At 53.0% G+C, this 17,347-nt stretch overlaps 6 protein-coding genes across 6 annotated transcripts; 3 read left to right on the forward strand and 3 right to left on the reverse strand.

Annotated features, from left to right (window-relative positions):
- Positions 1 to 187: 187 nt before the first annotated feature.
- Positions 188 to 3,096, forward strand: GT037_008499 (uncharacterized protein; the record flags this gene model as incomplete). The annotated part of the gene is made up of 6 exons (XM_038933546.1): positions 188 to 223; positions 275 to 367; positions 420 to 505; positions 561 to 1,709; positions 1,757 to 1,877; positions 1,927 to 3,096. 6 exons carry the CDS (start codon positions 188 to 190, stop codon positions 3,094 to 3,096), a joined length of 2,655 nt encoding a protein of 884 aa, XP_038783511.1.
- A 427-nt stretch (positions 3,097 to 3,523) lies between these two features.
- Positions 3,524 to 3,751, reverse strand: GT037_008500 (uncharacterized protein; the record flags this gene model as incomplete). The annotated part of the gene is made up of 1 exon (XM_038933547.1): positions 3,524 to 3,751. One exon carries the CDS (start codon positions 3,749 to 3,751, stop codon positions 3,524 to 3,526), a length of 228 nt encoding a protein of 75 aa, XP_038783512.1.
- Positions 3,752 to 5,675: 1,924 nt separating this feature from the next.
- On the reverse strand, positions 5,676 to 7,217 carry GT037_008501 (prp3-domain-containing protein; the record flags this gene model as incomplete). The annotated part of the gene is made up of 1 exon (XM_038933548.1): positions 5,676 to 7,217. One exon carries the CDS (start codon positions 7,215 to 7,217, stop codon positions 5,676 to 5,678), a length of 1,542 nt encoding a protein of 513 aa, XP_038783513.1.
- A 385-nt stretch (positions 7,218 to 7,602) lies between these two features.
- On the forward strand, positions 7,603 to 13,051 carry GT037_008502 (beta and beta-prime subunits of dna dependent rna-polymerase; the record flags this gene model as incomplete). The annotated part of the gene is made up of 3 exons (XM_038933549.1): positions 7,603 to 7,784; positions 7,839 to 11,124; positions 11,171 to 13,051. The coding sequence occupies 3 exons, from the start codon at positions 7,603 to 7,605 to the stop codon at positions 13,049 to 13,051; spliced, it is 5,349 nt and encodes a 1,782-aa protein (XP_038783514.1).
- Positions 13,052 to 15,095: 2,044 nt separating this feature from the next.
- GT037_008503 (uncharacterized protein) lies at positions 15,096 to 15,976 on the forward strand (the record flags this gene model as incomplete). The annotated part of the gene is made up of 2 exons (XM_038933550.1): positions 15,096 to 15,185; positions 15,518 to 15,976. 2 exons carry the CDS (start codon positions 15,096 to 15,098, stop codon positions 15,974 to 15,976), a joined length of 549 nt encoding a protein of 182 aa, XP_038783515.1.
- Positions 15,977 to 16,542: 566 nt separating this feature from the next.
- On the reverse strand, positions 16,543 to 17,193 carry GT037_008504 (60s ribosomal protein l27; the record flags this gene model as incomplete). The annotated part of the gene is made up of 4 exons (XM_038933551.1): positions 16,543 to 16,724; positions 16,774 to 16,969; positions 17,024 to 17,045; positions 17,186 to 17,193. The coding sequence occupies 4 exons, from the start codon at positions 17,191 to 17,193 to the stop codon at positions 16,543 to 16,545; spliced, it is 408 nt and encodes a 135-aa protein (XP_038783516.1).
- Between the last annotated feature and the right edge of the window lie 154 nt (positions 17,194 to 17,347).

A 17,347-nucleotide genomic window follows, 5' to 3' on the forward strand; every position in this document is an offset into this window, starting at 1 on the left:
GTTACGTCAGATGCCGGACACAACCGCGTGTCTTGGACTAGGCCAAAAGCGACGAGCCCCAAGCCATGACTGACAGCGCAGTTGTGACAGCTCCACGACACCCGACAAGCTCGCCGAGCTTCCTCTCTATGTAAATATCCCGAATTGCTACCCTGTGGCTGTGCGCCTGTCCCCCGCATTCGTCGCCATGGAGCTCCAACGCAAAGAATACCCGGCATTGCTGGTGAGAGCTGTCTGAATGCCCTCCCCCAGCTTCGGCTCACACCATGTCTAGACATCGCTTTCGCCCGCCCAAGCCGTCACCGTCCTCGACAGTCGCATGAGACATGTCGGCCAGCTCAACAACCACATTGCCGACTGGCTACAGGTGGGTCGGCCCCCGGTGCCGCGCATCGTCATGGGTGCTCACCAATGCGCAGGAACGTCGTCGCGTCGAAGAACAATATGTCCAGGGCCTGCGGAAGCTCGCAAACAGACATCCGCCCGATGAGTCGTCGGATCTGGGGTATCTTCCCGCCCCATTCGCCTCGCAGCGCACGAGCTGAGCTAACACGGGGCAGCATCTTCGCAACCCCATGGCAGAAGATTGTGAGCGCAACCGAGTCGGTTGCCCAATCCCACGCGCACCTGGCCACCAAGATCCAAGCCGACGTCGAACGCCCCCTGCGCGACTTCACCGCCAGCAACCGAGATGTGCTGGCCATGGCCAACATCCAGGGAAACCTGTCCGCAATCGCAAAGGACATCGACACGGCGCAGAAGAAGCAGGGCAAACTTCGCGATAAGGGATCCAAGGCCAAAGCGTCCGCCGTTGCCGATGCCGTGCAGGACATTGAGAAGGCTGAGCTGCAATGGGACTCGCAAGCACCCTACGTCTTCGAGCAACTGCAGGCCATTGATGAGACCCGGCTGAACCACCTACGCGATGTGCTCACGCAATTCCAAACCCATGAAGTCGACCAGGTGGAGCGCAGCAGGACCACAGCTGAAGAGACGTTGAACGCCATGCTGAACATCGAAACCGCCGATGAGATACAAACGTGGGCATTGAGGATGCGGAACGGAGATGCACCGCAACCTGTGCGAAAGCCGAGCATTCCAGGCACTCCTTCGAGAAACCTCGCACCGCCTCCTCCTCTGCCAACATCGCCCACTGCAGCGGATGACAACAGGAGCCAGAAGAGCGGCTCTGTCGAGAAACACAGCTCCAATCCTCTCAAGCGATTTGGGACAGTTTTGGGCCGACGGAGACAGAGTGCGCATCCATACGGCAGAGCGACATCACCAGACCGAAACTCTTCGGCAAACCTTGGTTCGGTATTCGGCGGATTCGGCAAGGGCAAAGCAAAGAATAACGACAACCAGGGCTCCTCGTTGAGCACCACTGCAGAACGGCCAACTTCGCCTCTACGACGCCTCTCACAGAGACCCAGTACTTCCCAAAGATCTGACTCACCAAGCCTCACCCGCCAGGGCAGCACTGAGGCTGCCCCAAACGGCACCATACCTGAGTCGTCCGCCGAGGCAGACGCGCCAGGCGCCGTAAACGGAACAACGCCAGCTCAAGATTCTATACCAGAGCTCAAAGAGCCCCTGTCACCGCCTCCAGTCATAGAGACGCAGCCAGAACCAGAAAAGGATTCTGAAGGTTTCTCTGTACCCCCGTCCGCTCTGGATGCCATCTCGGAAGCCGAGAGGGAAGCAGGACTGTAAGTTTGTTTACGTCCCAAAAGTCTGTGTAGCTAACCGGAAGCAGGGCACAAAACGAGGGCAATCCACCGCCACAATTCAAGCTTGACATTAGAAATGCTCCCATCCAAGAAGAAGACGGTGACGCTGATGCAGCTACCGCCAATCTGGTCAACACTCTGCGCGCAGTAAGCAACAGTGAAAATACTCCGAGGACGTATGCTAAGACTTGTACAGCAAGCCGCACAGCCAAAACGATCAAGCACGCTGCGTGGTCGCCGAGATGTTCGTAATACGATATTCGTACCGAACCCCGCAACACCAGAACTTCAAAGCATAGGCGAGGTGCCTCCGCTCCCAACAAGTGAATCTGGTCCCGCTTCCGGCTCTGGTTCAGCAACGTTTCCTGCTCCTGCCATCCCTCCTCAACCTACATCTCCAGCTTTCAAGCCTCCACATCGTGCATTGTTATCGGAAGACCATGCCACATCGGATACACAATCCATCCGCTCGGGCCGATCGCTAAGTAGCTCCGCTAGTACCACAATCAGACACCCGGACCTGCATGAACCGGGGCTCAATGCGTCGTTAGTGGAGACCGTCAGCGCGTGGTTCGAGCAGGGCAACGTTACCAAAGCAATGGTAATCGGGCAGGTTGCGCTTGCGTATAACCCTGTCGACATCTCTGCCGGTCCTTTCGGCACTGAGAGTATACGTTTAGAGAACTTTCCTGTACTCGAGAAGGTTGCCCCTAACCCTGCATTCATCGAGCAGTCGGCAGATAGCCCGGGTAATTACACCGTAGATTTGTCAAAGATCATGAAAACATCGGTAGCCTTTCACTACCAGTTACACATCGAAGACAGCAACATCGGCTCCCTCCCACCAATTCTTTTGTCCCCAGCCTGGAAATCAGAACCGACACAGACGTCTGCCATCCTCAACTACTCCCTCAACCCCAGATTCGAACTTGGCGGTGCCACAAGCATCACCATTCGCAACCTCATCCTTGTGATTCGTCTCGAGCCTGGGTCGAAAGCGACGTCGTGCCAATCGAAGCCCACTGGTACCTTCTCACGCGACAAGGGACTCATTTACTGGCGTCTAGGCGACGTAACCCTCTTTCAAGGCTCCGCCCCCCAAACCCTACGCGCACGCTTCGTAACTGACGGCCAGGCCAAACCTGGTAACACGGAAGCCCGCTGGGAGATTAGCGATGAGCAGTCTTTGACTCTGGGTAGCGGGCTAGGTGTTAGCATGATGGCGCCTCTCAACGCGAAGAAGGACGATGGCGAGGCTGATCCGTTTGCGGATGCAGAGGAGAATGCGCCGGCTAGTCCGGCGATTGGATGGAACTCTGTAGCTACTGTTAAGAAGATTACCAGCGGGACGTATTTGGGTGTTTAGACAGGAATAGTGTTGGCCTGAATAATGGATAGATGCAGAAAGAGACGGGAATACGGACAAGCTTTAATATCAAGTGTGGATGCAGTACGAAGATGTTAATCAACACAATCTTTTCAAAGTTTATTTTCCAAGTGTGTGTGTGTGTGTGTGCGTATCGAGAGCAGCGTATAGCCTTTCCTATTTCCTCAATCTTTCTGTATACACGTTTTCCATGTGAATATAGTGTTGCTTCATGTTCAGTATTCATCTTGTCTTTCCTCCTTTTTCCCACTCACAACATTTTGGTATTCTTGGCGAATCATGGAGTAGGAATGACAAGACAAGGATCGAAGCGATGGAAGTATGCATTACTGAGAGTTGGTATTGATTGACTGCGCATAAAAGCCTAGGCCAAATACAAATACGAAAGAACAAGTTCTACCCTTACTCAAGCCGAGTCCGCTACTGCACTACAGCAATGGCACCCCCATGATACTGGATCTGTTCCGGCGACTGCACCCCAGGCATGCCAGTCTTCGGCATCTCCGCACACTGCCTCCATGATCCCGAAAGAACCTTGCTTACTATCGAAACGACAAGATTCGACATTTTCCAGAAGTCTGGGACCCACTGATGCAACTTCCATATCACCATCGCTGCCGTTGCCATGACGCATATGAAGATCCAGAAGATCACAAAGATCTGGCGTGATTTCGACGCCGTACGGAGAGGGTGGCCTGAGACGTGAAGGTGAAGAGATCGTCTTCGCATCATTGTTCAGTCTATCGAGAGACATCGTAGACCTCCGGTAAGCCGCTCTTGCTCGTGTCCTTGCACACCTCTCATCAAACCTATCGCTAATCCAATCCTAGTCGCCTTCGGCAAGACGAGCCTCACCGTAACATGTGGGCCAACTTGTTTCCTCAGCTATGCGACTTGTTTCGTAGGAATCTCATTGGTGAAGAGAATAGCATTGCACAGTGCCGGCTCTATTCGACGGATGTACGTGTTCGGCATAACTCTGCCTTTATCGACCCCAAAAGACATCTCGAAACGTACGAGCGTGTCCGTACCACGGCCTTGGACCTCATGCTGGATGTAGCGACCTACGGCGACTTCAATCAGATCCCTATCTTGAGCATGGGCCATCGCGGATACAAGCGCAAGATGGAAGCCAACCATATCCCACGCGCCAAACGGACTGAAGTGCAAGACTATGCCGCTAGACTCCCGGCATAGACGAAAACCTGCAGCATGTCAATCCGTGTGCTGCGATACAAGCATGATTATGGGGAAGTTCAGGGGGCTTCGACCTCGTTCGATTGGTCGAGCTGATCGTCCGAGGAGAGGAAGGACCGTAGGCGGAGTCTCCTCCGTTAGTATCGCTGACCCCTGATCTATAACATAGAGGGCTAGCTGAGATCAATCAGTGAATTTTCTTCGAAACTTGGGTGAAAGCAATGCAAGGGAGAACTAACCTCCGATCTGACCCAGTCTCACCAACTGGCACCTACAAAAAACTATTTTGCTCAGGTAAAAATATGGTGCCAAACCCTGCATATGATAATGATTGTTAGTATAGTGATATGCATTGTGATAAAATATACTACAGAAACGAAGACGAAGCCACCCAAGTATTATATACCCCACCAATTGTTTACCGCTAGTGAGCGCGCAAGTGCCCAGCTCCTCCCATCTTCCTACAATAGAAAGAACACTGAGCATGCACATGGTACGCCTTAAGCATGGGCCTGGATAACTTCGCAGCGTTCTTAGCCTACGTAGGACAGCTCAAAGTATCTTGAGTGCCGCCAAGCATCATTGACTGAGGTATGCGTTGAGAGAAGGTAAAACAATAAAGCTCTCACGGTAGACTACTAAATTGCTGGAAATTGTGTTGCAATACCTGCACGCATTCCACCGAGGAGAACACACAGTCCTCGCTGCCGGCGTAGGAGGGAGGTTATGAGGTAGCGTGGAGGCATTCGTAGCGAACAGTCTGGTAAGTGCGCCCAACCCGCTATCTAGGGGACTACGACCAGCATTTTGCTAAGGCCAACGAGCCTGCTGAAAGTGGATCCTGGGGCGACTCGGCCAAGAAAACAATCTACTTTGAAAACTTGATGAACAAGTGTTGCCGCGTATGCACGAGGAAGAGAATAGGAGAAGCAATTGAGGTAAAAATTAGAAACGACTAAGCACGAGAAATAAACCTACGCTGATGCTTGTTTCGACTTATGCCAGAAAGTCTTCACAGTAGAGGACGGATACTGCAGCACTTACCGTAGATCACTACAAGGTAACTTGGGGCAATAGATCGAACAGGCTCTGTCACGGCACGACGAGCCTAGACTAAGTAGATCTGAATTACACGCAACATCACAATTGCGAGGCTGGACCAAGAAAGGTGTGCATTAATACGTATATTCCAAACTATGGAATTATGAGTAAACTTACATTTGGCATGAAAAGAAGTCCTTCGCGAATTCGCTTGCCCAAACGAGCGTCCTGAAATGGTGTATGTCCGATGCAAAGTCGTATAAAGTCGCCAAATATGTTGTATAGTCCCGGACTGTCCAGAACTCGAAAAGCAGAAGTGCTCACTCCATACTTTTGGCCAGGGCCCACAGGCTGTCAAGTTTGGCCCTTCCAAGTGTCTCGCGAGCCTCTCCAGCGGTTTCGCAGACTCTTGAGCCCCACTTCCGAAAAGAGCGCTCTTTGATCTCACCCTCGAAGATAAGGATACATTTATTGGATGAATGGTCCTTTACATCTCCAGTATCCGTGACTGGCCTCAGCCACTTTGGATCATGCGCTTGCTTCTCGACCTGATTCTCTGTAGGTGGCCCGTTCTCATGCCACTTGATACGTTGGAGCATAAGCTTCTTGTATTTGTTGATTGCATATGCGCCACCTTCGACGACAACCAGATTGAGATCGGGATTGAACAAGGTGATACCGGTAAGTGCGTATTCTTTTGCGTTGTTGTCGATCTGGAAGCGATGTTTGCCATAGGCGAGTGTGTTGATCTTGAAAACGCACATGTAAAGACCCTTTTGCGCGTCCTTATCCTGGTTGGCAGCAAGCTTGGCCTGCCGCTCTTCCTTGGTCAACTTGCGGTCTTCGTTTGCGGTGATGTGGTCATCGTGACGCTGCTGGATCTGCGATTCGACAAGCATCTCTACGGCAGTAGGGTCTGCAATAGCCTGCTCGCCCATGACACGCATCATGTTTCCACGCTTGACCTTGGGTGGTGGCGGCGGCTCCAATCCAAGACGAATCTTGGCTTGGTGCTCCTTAAGGTCGGCGGCACGGCGCATTCTTCTTAGCTTCTGTGTCTCCTTTGTGGTGAGATACATAGGCTTCACTTGGACTAAACGCTGGTCCTGAGGCGCTTTTAGGAGAGGGGGGTGCTGTACGTAGAGAGTGATGATGGAATCGTCAGTCTCCACCTTGACCTTGCTTGAGTCATGCATGCACTCGTAGGTGGGCTCGGCCAAAATGCCCTCGTCCCACCATTCTATGTCTGGAGGGGCCTGAACAAGGAATCCGCGCTCGCTATTCTCGTCCAAGCCAGCACGGCGGGCTTGGATGGCCAAAGTCTTCTTGATCTCTTCCAGGCGACGTTGCGCGCGCAGCTTGGAGGCCTGGTCGAGGTACTTTCCATGCTCATTGAAGGCCAGAACACGAGGACCTCTCTTCTTGGCAAGGGCAGCAGCCTTGGGATCGAAGTAGGGATTCTCTAGCTCCTCCTCTTGTTGTTGTTTCGGCTTGGAGGCGGCAGGCTTGGCCTTGGGATCGACTTTGGGCGTCTCGGAGCGGCGGTTGCCCAGTGTTGTCGCAAAGCGAGGCCCGGTGGAATCGGGCGTTGGGGCTTTGGCGATTCCTGAGCCAGCCTTGAGCGCCTCCATCCTCGCCTTCATGGCGGCTAATTTGTCTTGAACAGACTCACTTGCGCCAGCCGACGCCGACGGAGGAGCCGCAGCAGCAGCAGGCGGCTTTGCGAAACGGGCAGCAATCTCGGCAGCCTTTGCCTTTGCTTTCGCCTTTGCGGCTTCGACAGCATCAGAGCCCTTTGCGCGCTTTGCGTCTCCGTTGGGGCCCTGGCCGTCGGGGTACGGGCGCTTCTCTGCCATGGTCATGGTGTGTGGTTGGGCTATGCGGAGGTGCGGAGGTCGAGTTTGATTGCAACGGCGCGTCGTCGTTGTCGTCGCGGGATGGCTGTGCAGACTCGGGGCAATCCACTACATTCGATGCGCGGAGGAGGTAGTCGGCGACTGTCGACGGGATGCGACGAGTGAGTGGGGTGAGGTTGATTTGATGATGGAAACCAGTCGCTGCGGAGTGACGCGAAATCAACGCTGCCGCTCAGCAAGCGTCTTGGCGCGTGCCGGCTAAACCCTGGCCGAACTTTTTTGGTCCCGAAAAAACTCCCCGCAAGTCTCGCGCCTGCTGCGAACCTTCACTGAACGCCTTTGCGCGCGATTCTCTCCCGGCAGAAAGCGCAACAGGCAAATAGGTGCAGTCATGAACACCCACCAGCCAACTTCCTCGGCCATTAACGGCGTCGAGTTTGGCTTCTTGACCACAAGCGACATCAAGTCGCTCTCGGTGAAGCGCATCACGAACCCGACCACCTTCGATACACTGCTTCACCCCGTACCCGGCGGTCTGCACGATGCTGCACTGGGCGCTTTCTTGGACAACCCGTGAGCTTCACCCTGTTTCTGCCAGCTCCCTTCATTCCGCTAACAAACTTCAAGATGCGGAACATGCGGTCTCACCAGCTTCCTGGGCTGTCCTGGCCACTGCGGCCACATCGAGCTTCCCGTACCCGTATACCACCTCACCTTCATGGATCAGCTGCTGCGACTGCTCCGGGGCAAGTGTGCATACTGCCACCAGCTCAAGCTCGCCCGGGTCCAGATCAACGAATTCGTCTCCAAGCTGCGGTTAATACGATGTGGATTGGTAAAAGAGGCGGCCGAGATGCACGAGCATATCAACATGGAGAAGGGCAAGTCCAACACTCAAAATGCAGACAATTCGGAAGACGACGACGACGATGACAACACCGACATCATCACACAGCGCAACAGCTACGTCAAGAAGTGCATGAAACGGGCAAACATCTCCAAGCACGATGCACGATCGATACGCGACAAGAATGAGACCATCTCTGACGCGCGGCGACAAGTGGTCAAGGACTTCTACGCCGATCTCAGCAAGCGCAAGACCTGCGGCAATTGCCAGGGCATCAGCCCAACATACCGCAAGGACCGTGGCATCAAGATCTTCCGAAAGGCCATGAGCCAGAAAGACAAGGCCAAGATGGCTCAGCTGGAAAAGCGCATACAGAACCCGCTGGATGTCCTGGCTCGCAGAGACGCCAGGGCGAAGAAGCAACACGTACACGCGGATGAAGGAGTTGCGGACCTGGACCCCATCTCGGACGAAGACGAAGGCGTTGATATGGAGGACATACAGCAGGCCGACGGGTCGCTCCTTGCTACCGAGTCGCGCATGGCACGGAAAGCGAAGCCCGCAACCGATGCCTCCGAGAGTCTGCAGGAGTACGTGAGTGCAACAGAAGTCAAGGCGGCCATGACTCTGCTCTTCGAAGGCGAGCCTGAGATAATGCGGCTGCTCTACAGCCCTTACGGAACCAAGTCTCTTGTCGATGTAAACGCCGACATGTTCTTTACCCAAGCCGTCATTGTACCACCAAACAAGTACAGACCGGAGGACAAGACCGGCGACTCCATTGCCGAATCCGCCAGAAACAAGCTCTACAAGAGCATTCTCGAAGCATGCGACACGATCCGTCAAATCAGCCAGGAGATGCAGGGCAAACCCAACGAACTTGGATACCGACAGCGCAACTTCGACGACATGCAGACCCAGTTCGTCGCTCTTCAAGGCGCTGTGAACGCGCTCATCGACCGTGATGCAAACCCCGTACAGGGCCGCGCGGCAGTCACAAATGCTGATGGTATCAAGCAGGGTCTGGAAAAGAAGGAGGGTCTCTTCCGAAAAAACATGATGGGCAAGCGTGTCAACTTCGCCGCGCGCAGTGTCATTTCGCCCGACCCGAACATCGAGACGAACGAGATCGGTGTCCCCCCAGTGTTCGCCATGAAGCTTACATACCCGGAACCCGTCACAAACCACAACTTTTACGATCTCAAAGAAGCCGTCCTAAACGGCCCAGACAAGTGGCCAGGAGCGCATGCTATTGAGAACGAGTTTGGGCAAGTCATCTCCCTGAGGAAGAAGAACTACGAGGAGCGACTAGCTCTGGCGAACCAGCTGCTCGCACCCTCGAATTCGTACTCGAACGGTGCTCGGAACAAGAAGGTGCATCGTCATCTGAACAACGGCGACGTTGTCATCATGAACCGACAACCGACACTGCATAAGCCTTCGATGATGGCGCATCGAGCACGTGTTCTACCAGGAGAGAAGACCATTCGCATGCACTACGCCAACTGTAACACATACAACGCCGATTTCGACGGTGACGAGATGAACATGCATTTCCCCCAGAACGAGCTTGCCCGAGCGGAGGCTATGACGGTAGCGGACACAGATCACCAATACCTATCTGCGACTGCTGGAAAGCCGCTGCGTGGTTTGATTCAGGACCATATTTCCATGGGAGTCTGGCTTTCGAACAAGGACACATTCTTCACACGGGAAGAGTACCACCAACTACTATACTCTTGTCTGCGACCTGAAGATGGACATACGACATCAGGCAGACTTGAGACTGTGATCCCTGCAGTACTAAAGCCCCGGCCAATGTGGACAGGAAAGCAGATCATCAGCACTGTTCTGAAGAACATTAAGCCTGCAGAATATCAGGAATTGACGCTCATGTCCAAGTCATCAACCAATGGCAAGCTTTGGGGTGCCCACGTTGAAGAGCAGATTGTCATTGTCAAGGATGGCCAACTGCTTTCCGGTATCATGGACAAGAGTCAAATTGGACCTGCCGCAGGTGGACTGATTAACGGTATCTACGAAGCTTATGGGGAGACGATTGCCGGACGCGCCCTGAGTATTATCGGTCGGCTGCTTACCAAGATGCTTCACATGCGCGCCTTCTCCTGTGGTGTTCAGGATCTGATTCTTACAGAGGAAGGAGACCGCGCTAGATTGGAAGAACTTCGAAAGGCAGAGAAGATTGGGTTCGAGGTGGCCTCCAAGTACGTCACTATGGATGCGGAAAAGATTGACCCTACCAACCCAGAGTTACGGCGACGCCTTGAAGCTGTCCTGCGAGACGATACCAAGCAACACGGTCTCGATCTGCTTACAAACACTGCCAACGGCAAGATCTCCTCCACGGTCACCGCAGCCTGTTTGCCTGACAAGCTCATCAAGCCATTCCCGAAGAACCAAATGCAAGCCATGACAGGTTCTGGTGCCAAGGGTAGTATGGTCAACGCCAACCAGATTTCATGTAATCTCGGTCAGCAAGTCTTGGAAGGTCGAAGAGTTCCAGTTATGATTTCTGGTAAAACGCTGCCATGCTTCAAGCCCTTCGAGACCAGTGTTCGTGCTGGTGGCTACATTGTCAATCGTTTCTTGACTGGTATCCGACCGCAAGAGTACTACTTCCATATGATGGCTGGTCGCGAAGGTCTCATTGATACCGCTGTCAAGACTTCGCGCTCTGGTTACTTGCAACGATGTATTATCAAGGGTATGGAAGGTCTCAAGGTCGAATACGACACTTCAGTCCGCGACTCCGACGGTACCATGGTTCAGTTCCTGTACGGTGAAGACGGTCTCGACACGACAAAGCAGAAGTACCTCAACGACTTCAAGTTCCAGGCGGAGAACTTCTATTCGCTAGCCCAAGCGCTCCACACCACAGAAGCCTACCCGAAGGTCTCTAGTAATGAAGCAGCTGAGCACAACAAGAAGGCTGCGAAGAAGGCCAGGAAGGGTGATGTGGCAGCAATGGATCCTGCCACTGCAGTTTACACGCCATCACGGCATAGTGGCAGTACCTCTGAGAAGTTTTTGCAGGCTAAGCGCGACGTAAGTTCCTTGAATTCGTGTCGTTGGAATTTACTAACTATCACAGTACTGTGACCAAAACCCCGACAAGCTGCTCAAGAACAAGAAGAAAGACGAAGAGGGTGAGATTCTCAAGCGTACTTTCGAGCAGATGCTTGATCTCAAGTACCTCAGATCTCTTGTTGAACCTGGCGAAGCTGTCGGTGTCGTCGCTGGGCAGTCTATTGGTGAGCCCTCCACACAGATGACGTTGAACACTTTCCATTTGGCTGGTCACTCTGCCAAGAACGTCACACTCGGTATCCCACGTCTACGAGAAATTGTCATGACTGCTAGTGCGAATATTTCCACTCCATCGATGCAGCTGTATCCTCACCCCGAGTTGTCCAAGGAAGACAACGAGAAGTTTGCCAAGAGTATCACTCGTCTGCCGCTCTCAGCTGTGCTCGACAAGGTCACTGTCACTGAGACATCTGGCCCTGGTGAACAATTCGGCCAATCCAGGAGCTACAAGATTCGCCTGGACTTCTACCCAGCAAAGGAATACACAAAAGAGTATGCCATCAAGGTTCGCGACGTCGCCGAGTCCATTGAACAAAAATTCTGTCCACGTCTCCAGAAGATCGTTCGTGTCGATCTCAAGAAGAAGGCTGCAGAAAAGTCCTTGTCAACGGCGAAGTCGGCTGCTATCCCTACTATCGGTGAGAAGACTGGTAGGAGTGGAGAGCAGACAGTCGAAGAGTCCGAGGAGACTATCCGGGCTGGTCGGGAAGGCGGAGCAGAAGACGATGACAGTGACGACGGCGAGGGCGATAACGATACTACTCATGCCAAGGATCGCGGCCGACGGGAGGACAGTGTAGCTTACGAAGAGCCGGAAGAGGAGGAACAGGCTGTCAACGATAGGCTTGACCGAGAAGACGAGGTCAGCGAAGACGATGAGACGTACGGTGGCAGCCCCAAGCCCTCGCGTGCGGTTACCCCTGACCCCAACTCCGACGATGAGGATGAACGTATGCTCGTCCCCACCGACGAGTCCTCGGAAATCCGCCACGACCGTATCTGCCACAAGAACAGTGACATTTTTGACTTCAAGTTCGATGACCGCAAAGGAGCTTTCTGCGAGATTACTTTTGAATTCTCCGCATCTACACCGAAGCTTCTCATGCTGCACCATGTGGAAGACGCTGCCAATTTCGCCACTATCCACGTCATTCCCGGTATTACTGCCGCCCAATTTTCAGCCAAGTCAAAGGACAACCCTGAGGATGTCATCAATACCGAAGGCTCCAACCTCATTGCCATGCGCGAGTACGCACACATCATCGATGTAAACCGTACTACAACCAACGACATTGTGGCTATGTTGCATCTCTACGGTGTCGAGGCTGCTCGTGCGACGATCGTCCGCGAGATGCACGGCGTCTTCTCTGGTCACGGTATCTCCGTTGACCAACGCCATCTCAACCTCATCGCCGATACCATGACCAAGGGCGGTGGTTTCACACCATTCAACCGTATCGGTATGAAGGGTAACGTGAGCCCCTTCATGAAGATGAGTTTCGAAACCACCGTTGGTTTCCTCAAGGACGCTGTCATGGAGCGCGATTGGGATGAGCTCAAGAACCCCAGTGCACGTATTGTCGTTGGTAGATTGGGTGGTATCGGCACGGGTGCGTTTGACGTACTCGCACCAGTCAAGATTAGGGATCCGTTGAAGGACGTTGCTGAGGAGGTCAATGACGTCGTGCTCAACGACGTTCGTGAGAAGCGTGATTCCGATTCGGAGTCTGAGGAAGAAGAAGAAGAGGATGAGGATGTCGATAGTGATATTCAAATGAACGACGTGGAGATGGAGGATGTCGATGCTGCCGAAGAAGAGGTTGTTCAGCAATCACCCAAGAAGAAGGACAAGAAGAGTAAGAAGCACAGGCGGAGTAGCGATTAGGCGCCGTTGATTTTGTTTGCTTGTACGTTACATTAAGAGGTGTTTCTGGGCATGGTACGGGCGTTTGACAAAAGGCGGGATAATATTGATGTAGTTTAGCATGTCGACAATGTGAAATGGCAAAAGTGTTCCAATTCGAAAGTCCTTTGATATCGATGGTGTCCGGGTTGAATTCAAAATTGAGCATCCAGAGCCCACTGGGACTGTCACCAACACTCATGACCAAGATGGTACTAGCTATGCTATAGCAAAGATCGATATCTGCTACTGCTTTAGGTATAGGTCGTCATTATCGTGATCTTTTACATCGTATAGATCGGCGGCCCGCCTCCCACACATCTGGAATACGCCTGTCGGAACTGGCATCTGCTTTTCGTCTTCGTATAGCCCGTAGTTGAGTAACGTTTCTACATCGGACGTGTACGAACACATCATCATTCGCTATACGGAGAGGACCCTTGTTCAAAATGTACGGCCGATTACTCTCAGTTCTGAAAGGCAGGATAAGATGGCATGTCGAGGTGCTCGACAACCCTAGTACCCACTGTATGACCTTGTATCAACATGTCTACATACTTGTATCGTACCACTCGCTGACGGATAGCTGCCGTCTTGCGCAACCGTCATTGCGGCCTTCTCCTTATCCACAAGAACGCATGTCGTCGAACTAGCCTCAACAAACGACAGCGATCATCGATGGACCGTCCTCGCTTAAGCTGTCGATCTGCCACAGCGCATAAGCACGTGAAAGCTGCCGTTGTGGTGAAAGTGGCGGGCGTGGGCCTTGTTTATCGCATCCTTCCCGGCAGTCCGGCCTTGTCAAGAAGGAATGCCGATTATCGAGGTTTCGAGGCAGGTGTATGCCGCGGTTGCATCGAGGCTCGGTGGCAGCTGATCGTGAGTATCGTCACTCGTGATAGCCAAGCCATTGAAGAAATAATGAGAGGAGACTTGTTTGCGAGCTTGAGCCGCAAGGCGTGACATGCAAAGCTCCGCTATGGCGCGATGAGTAAGCTCGCGCAACATGTGCGAAAAACGCGATTCGTGCACTAGCAGTACGCCAAACCTCGTCATCCACTTTCACATGTGATACTTCAGCCCTCGAAGTTTCGATGCTATTTCAGGACCTAGAACGGCCTCAACACGTCCCACTACCTGCTGCATTGATGCCAATATGCCCGCCGTCCTGCATTCCTGCTGATGCACAAGAGGACTACTTGTGCGGCACGCACGACGGAACCAGTCCCTGAGGCCGCTCAATGGCAACGAGGGGGTTGTCGACGTGATAAGGGTTCTCCAATTGAGGGGCGCAATCCCTAGCTGTAATGCACTGTTGCCAATCGATCCACGGTCGTTTCTCAGCTAGGAATTGGAGCTCACCCGATAGCTGACGCGCAAGCGGAGGCGACGCACGGTATGACCAGGACGCGATAGGATACAAAGGGGAAGCCGGCACTCCGGTGTATACAGGGCAACCGAGTGGTTTGAGTATCTCGCCAACGAGAGAGCACGTGGCTGATCTTATCTGATGTCGCTGAGTTGTGACTGGCCAAAGCGCCCTTCTTTCACATGTCAGGCGCAAGCTGTACGCCCTGCATCCCAACTCCTCAACGCTCTACATGCGCCAGATAGAGTTGGAGACGCGGGGCACATGGAAAAAAGCATATTGCGGCGTGTTTGTGTAGCGTCAGGCTTGCATCGACTCCGCACGCTGAATCTCAACGTTCGAAATGAGAAGCGGCGCGAGAAGTTAACTTGGGTAGTGACGTTTTGGTAGGCCCCAGTGTAGATTGACATAGCGCTTGTCGATAGCCACTTTCACATGCCACTGCATCTTGTTCACCCCAGCCCACTGAACCACACCGTTTTCAGCAAAGCCTCCCAACCAAAGACAGTCACATCATAGCGCACCGCCGTATAATAAGGTCGACCGAAACCCGTTCTCTCTCTACGTTACTGTTACTCCTCCACTGCCTCCCAGCTCAACAATCATCCAGCACCCACAACAGTAGACGGCAACACTGCATATCTGCTACTGCAATTAATGGCACCGCACGCTACTGACGACGGCAACAACATGAGCTCTGAAGCGCCTATGACCAATGGCGAGACGCCCACCTCCAAGGCTCTATCGGTACGTACTGTTCTCTTTCCTATACGCTCATTGGCGGTCTCTGCCTCTTAGTGGCCACAATGGAAAGAGTATGACTTGGCGTTTCAGCGCAATTTGATATCAATCGTGAATGATTGCGAAGTCTGGACGACTTTAGGACCGCAATCTATTTGGGTCAGCAATATGGCGCACGAATCCCATGATGCAGATGCGGAGCTTACGGCCCAGCCAATCAACCTGCCATGCTCGGAACCTTCTTACAGCATGAACTTTATTTGGCAGAAGCTATCCGAAAGCAATCGCATCTTGAACTGTGACCTCTAAAGTATGAACCGTGAGCTAATGAATATCAGCATCTGCACTCCTACCCTGTAGTTCACGACAGCGTTGAGACCTTCAAGTCCAATCCCTATGGTTCGCGCGCCTTGAACCTCGCCAACAACACCTACCAGTCCATCGTCGCACCCTTTCATCCATACTTGCGCACACCCTACTCCTACATCTCACCCTACCTGGCACGCGCCGACCAGCTCGGGGACTCTGGCCTATCCACCCTAGAGACACACCTACCCATTGTCAAGGAAGACACTTCAAAATTGAAAGAATATGCTTTCTCGCCCGTCACATACGTGCAAGGTACCTGGCAAAACGAATACAACAAGACACATTACAACAACGGCGTTGTCAAGATGGGTGTTGCGACAGTCAGCTTCGAGCTCAGGATGTTGAGCGATGCGTGTGACGTTGTGTTGAATTACCTGAACAAGGGAAAGGAGCAGACGAAGAAGAAGGTTGACGAGGTCAAGCAGTAGAGTAAGGCGCTAATGTGCAAAGTCTGGCGGCGTGTTTGTACGATGAGAGACAATCGGAAAAGCAAGGGCAAAGGGGCGTCCATCAGTGTGGCCTTGTTGACGTAACGTGGAGTAACTTTCTTGCGTCCGTTTGCGCACCTTTCCTTAGAAGATAGACCAATTAATAAATGATATCCCTTCTGTTCAATTGCTGTTCTTCGTACACAGGTTTTTATGTGAAATGTTTGGGTCGTTTGGACTGCAACCACTTGGTTAATGGCTCGGTACATCGGTCCGATGGTATCGTCAGGTCGTCCTCACCCTTCCATAGTCCCATCAGCACGAGACATTTTACTAGCATCACCCAGTAGTGGAAACAGAGGCCAACTTGAAGATCATGTGCATTTCATGAAGTTCGTGAATTGAGCCGGATGCCGGATTTTTCATGCTTTGATTATCAAGCCGAAATACACGCCTGGATGGCAGGCCACTTTTGGGGTCCTGTCCTCCTATGATATCCACCGCTCATGCAGCATCTTCCGTATCAAATCATGCCCATCTGCGCCCAGCCGTAACCGAAGGAAAGCCTAGAACTGTAAGGGAGTGAAGAACCACCTGTTCTTTCCGGACTGGTATCGCTCCTCGAAGGCCTTCTTGACGGTCTTCTTGGCCTCCTCCCGTTGCGAGACCTCCTTGAATGTGTCGGCGGAAACGACGCCCTTGAGGTTCTCGAGCTCGATGGTGTACCGGGTGGGCATGATGTGGGTGTCTGCGTCTATCAGCGTCTGCCCAGGGATTGCGTCCTCATGTCCACATACAGTTGACCTGCTTGACGAAAGGCTTGACCTTGCTCTTCTTGGCCTGCTTGGTCTTTGACATGCGGCGGGTGACCTTGGATGGGTAGGTCTCGATACCGGCAACGAGCGCGTGGGGGAAGGGGTGGCTCTTGGTGCCGTTGTCAAGTGGTGAGATGATCACACACTTCTTTCCGGCATAGCGGCCCCTGGTGATGATCTAGGCGGACTGTGAGTGCATGCGAGGGAGCTGGATCGAGCGATTTCAACGTACGACAACGCGTCCGACCTTGAGGCTGGAGGATGTGTTAGCAGCTGCTCTGTCGCATGTTGTGGATTTTCAAGGGTGCAGCAAATGGCGGCCCCGGGCACAGGATAACGCATCGCGGGCGCCAATTTGCATCGCAGAGAGATTCGTGGGTATCGGGGCACTCACAACTTCATTTTGGCTGTTGTCCGGGTTAGTGATGGGTACTTGGTCGCGGTTCGAGGTTGAGGAAAATGGGTGCAATATTCGCTTCCTCGTTGTGTCCGGCGCCGCCACGCTAACGTCTTTGGGGCTGGCGGGCCCCGCCCATGCCTAGAAATCCTCAAGACC

This window comes from Alternaria burnsii, assembly GCF_013036055.1.
Source record: "Alternaria burnsii strain CBS107.38 chromosome Unknown 744, whole genome shotgun sequence".
NCBI lineage: Eukaryota > Fungi > Ascomycota > Dothideomycetes > Pleosporales > Pleosporaceae > Alternaria > Alternaria burnsii.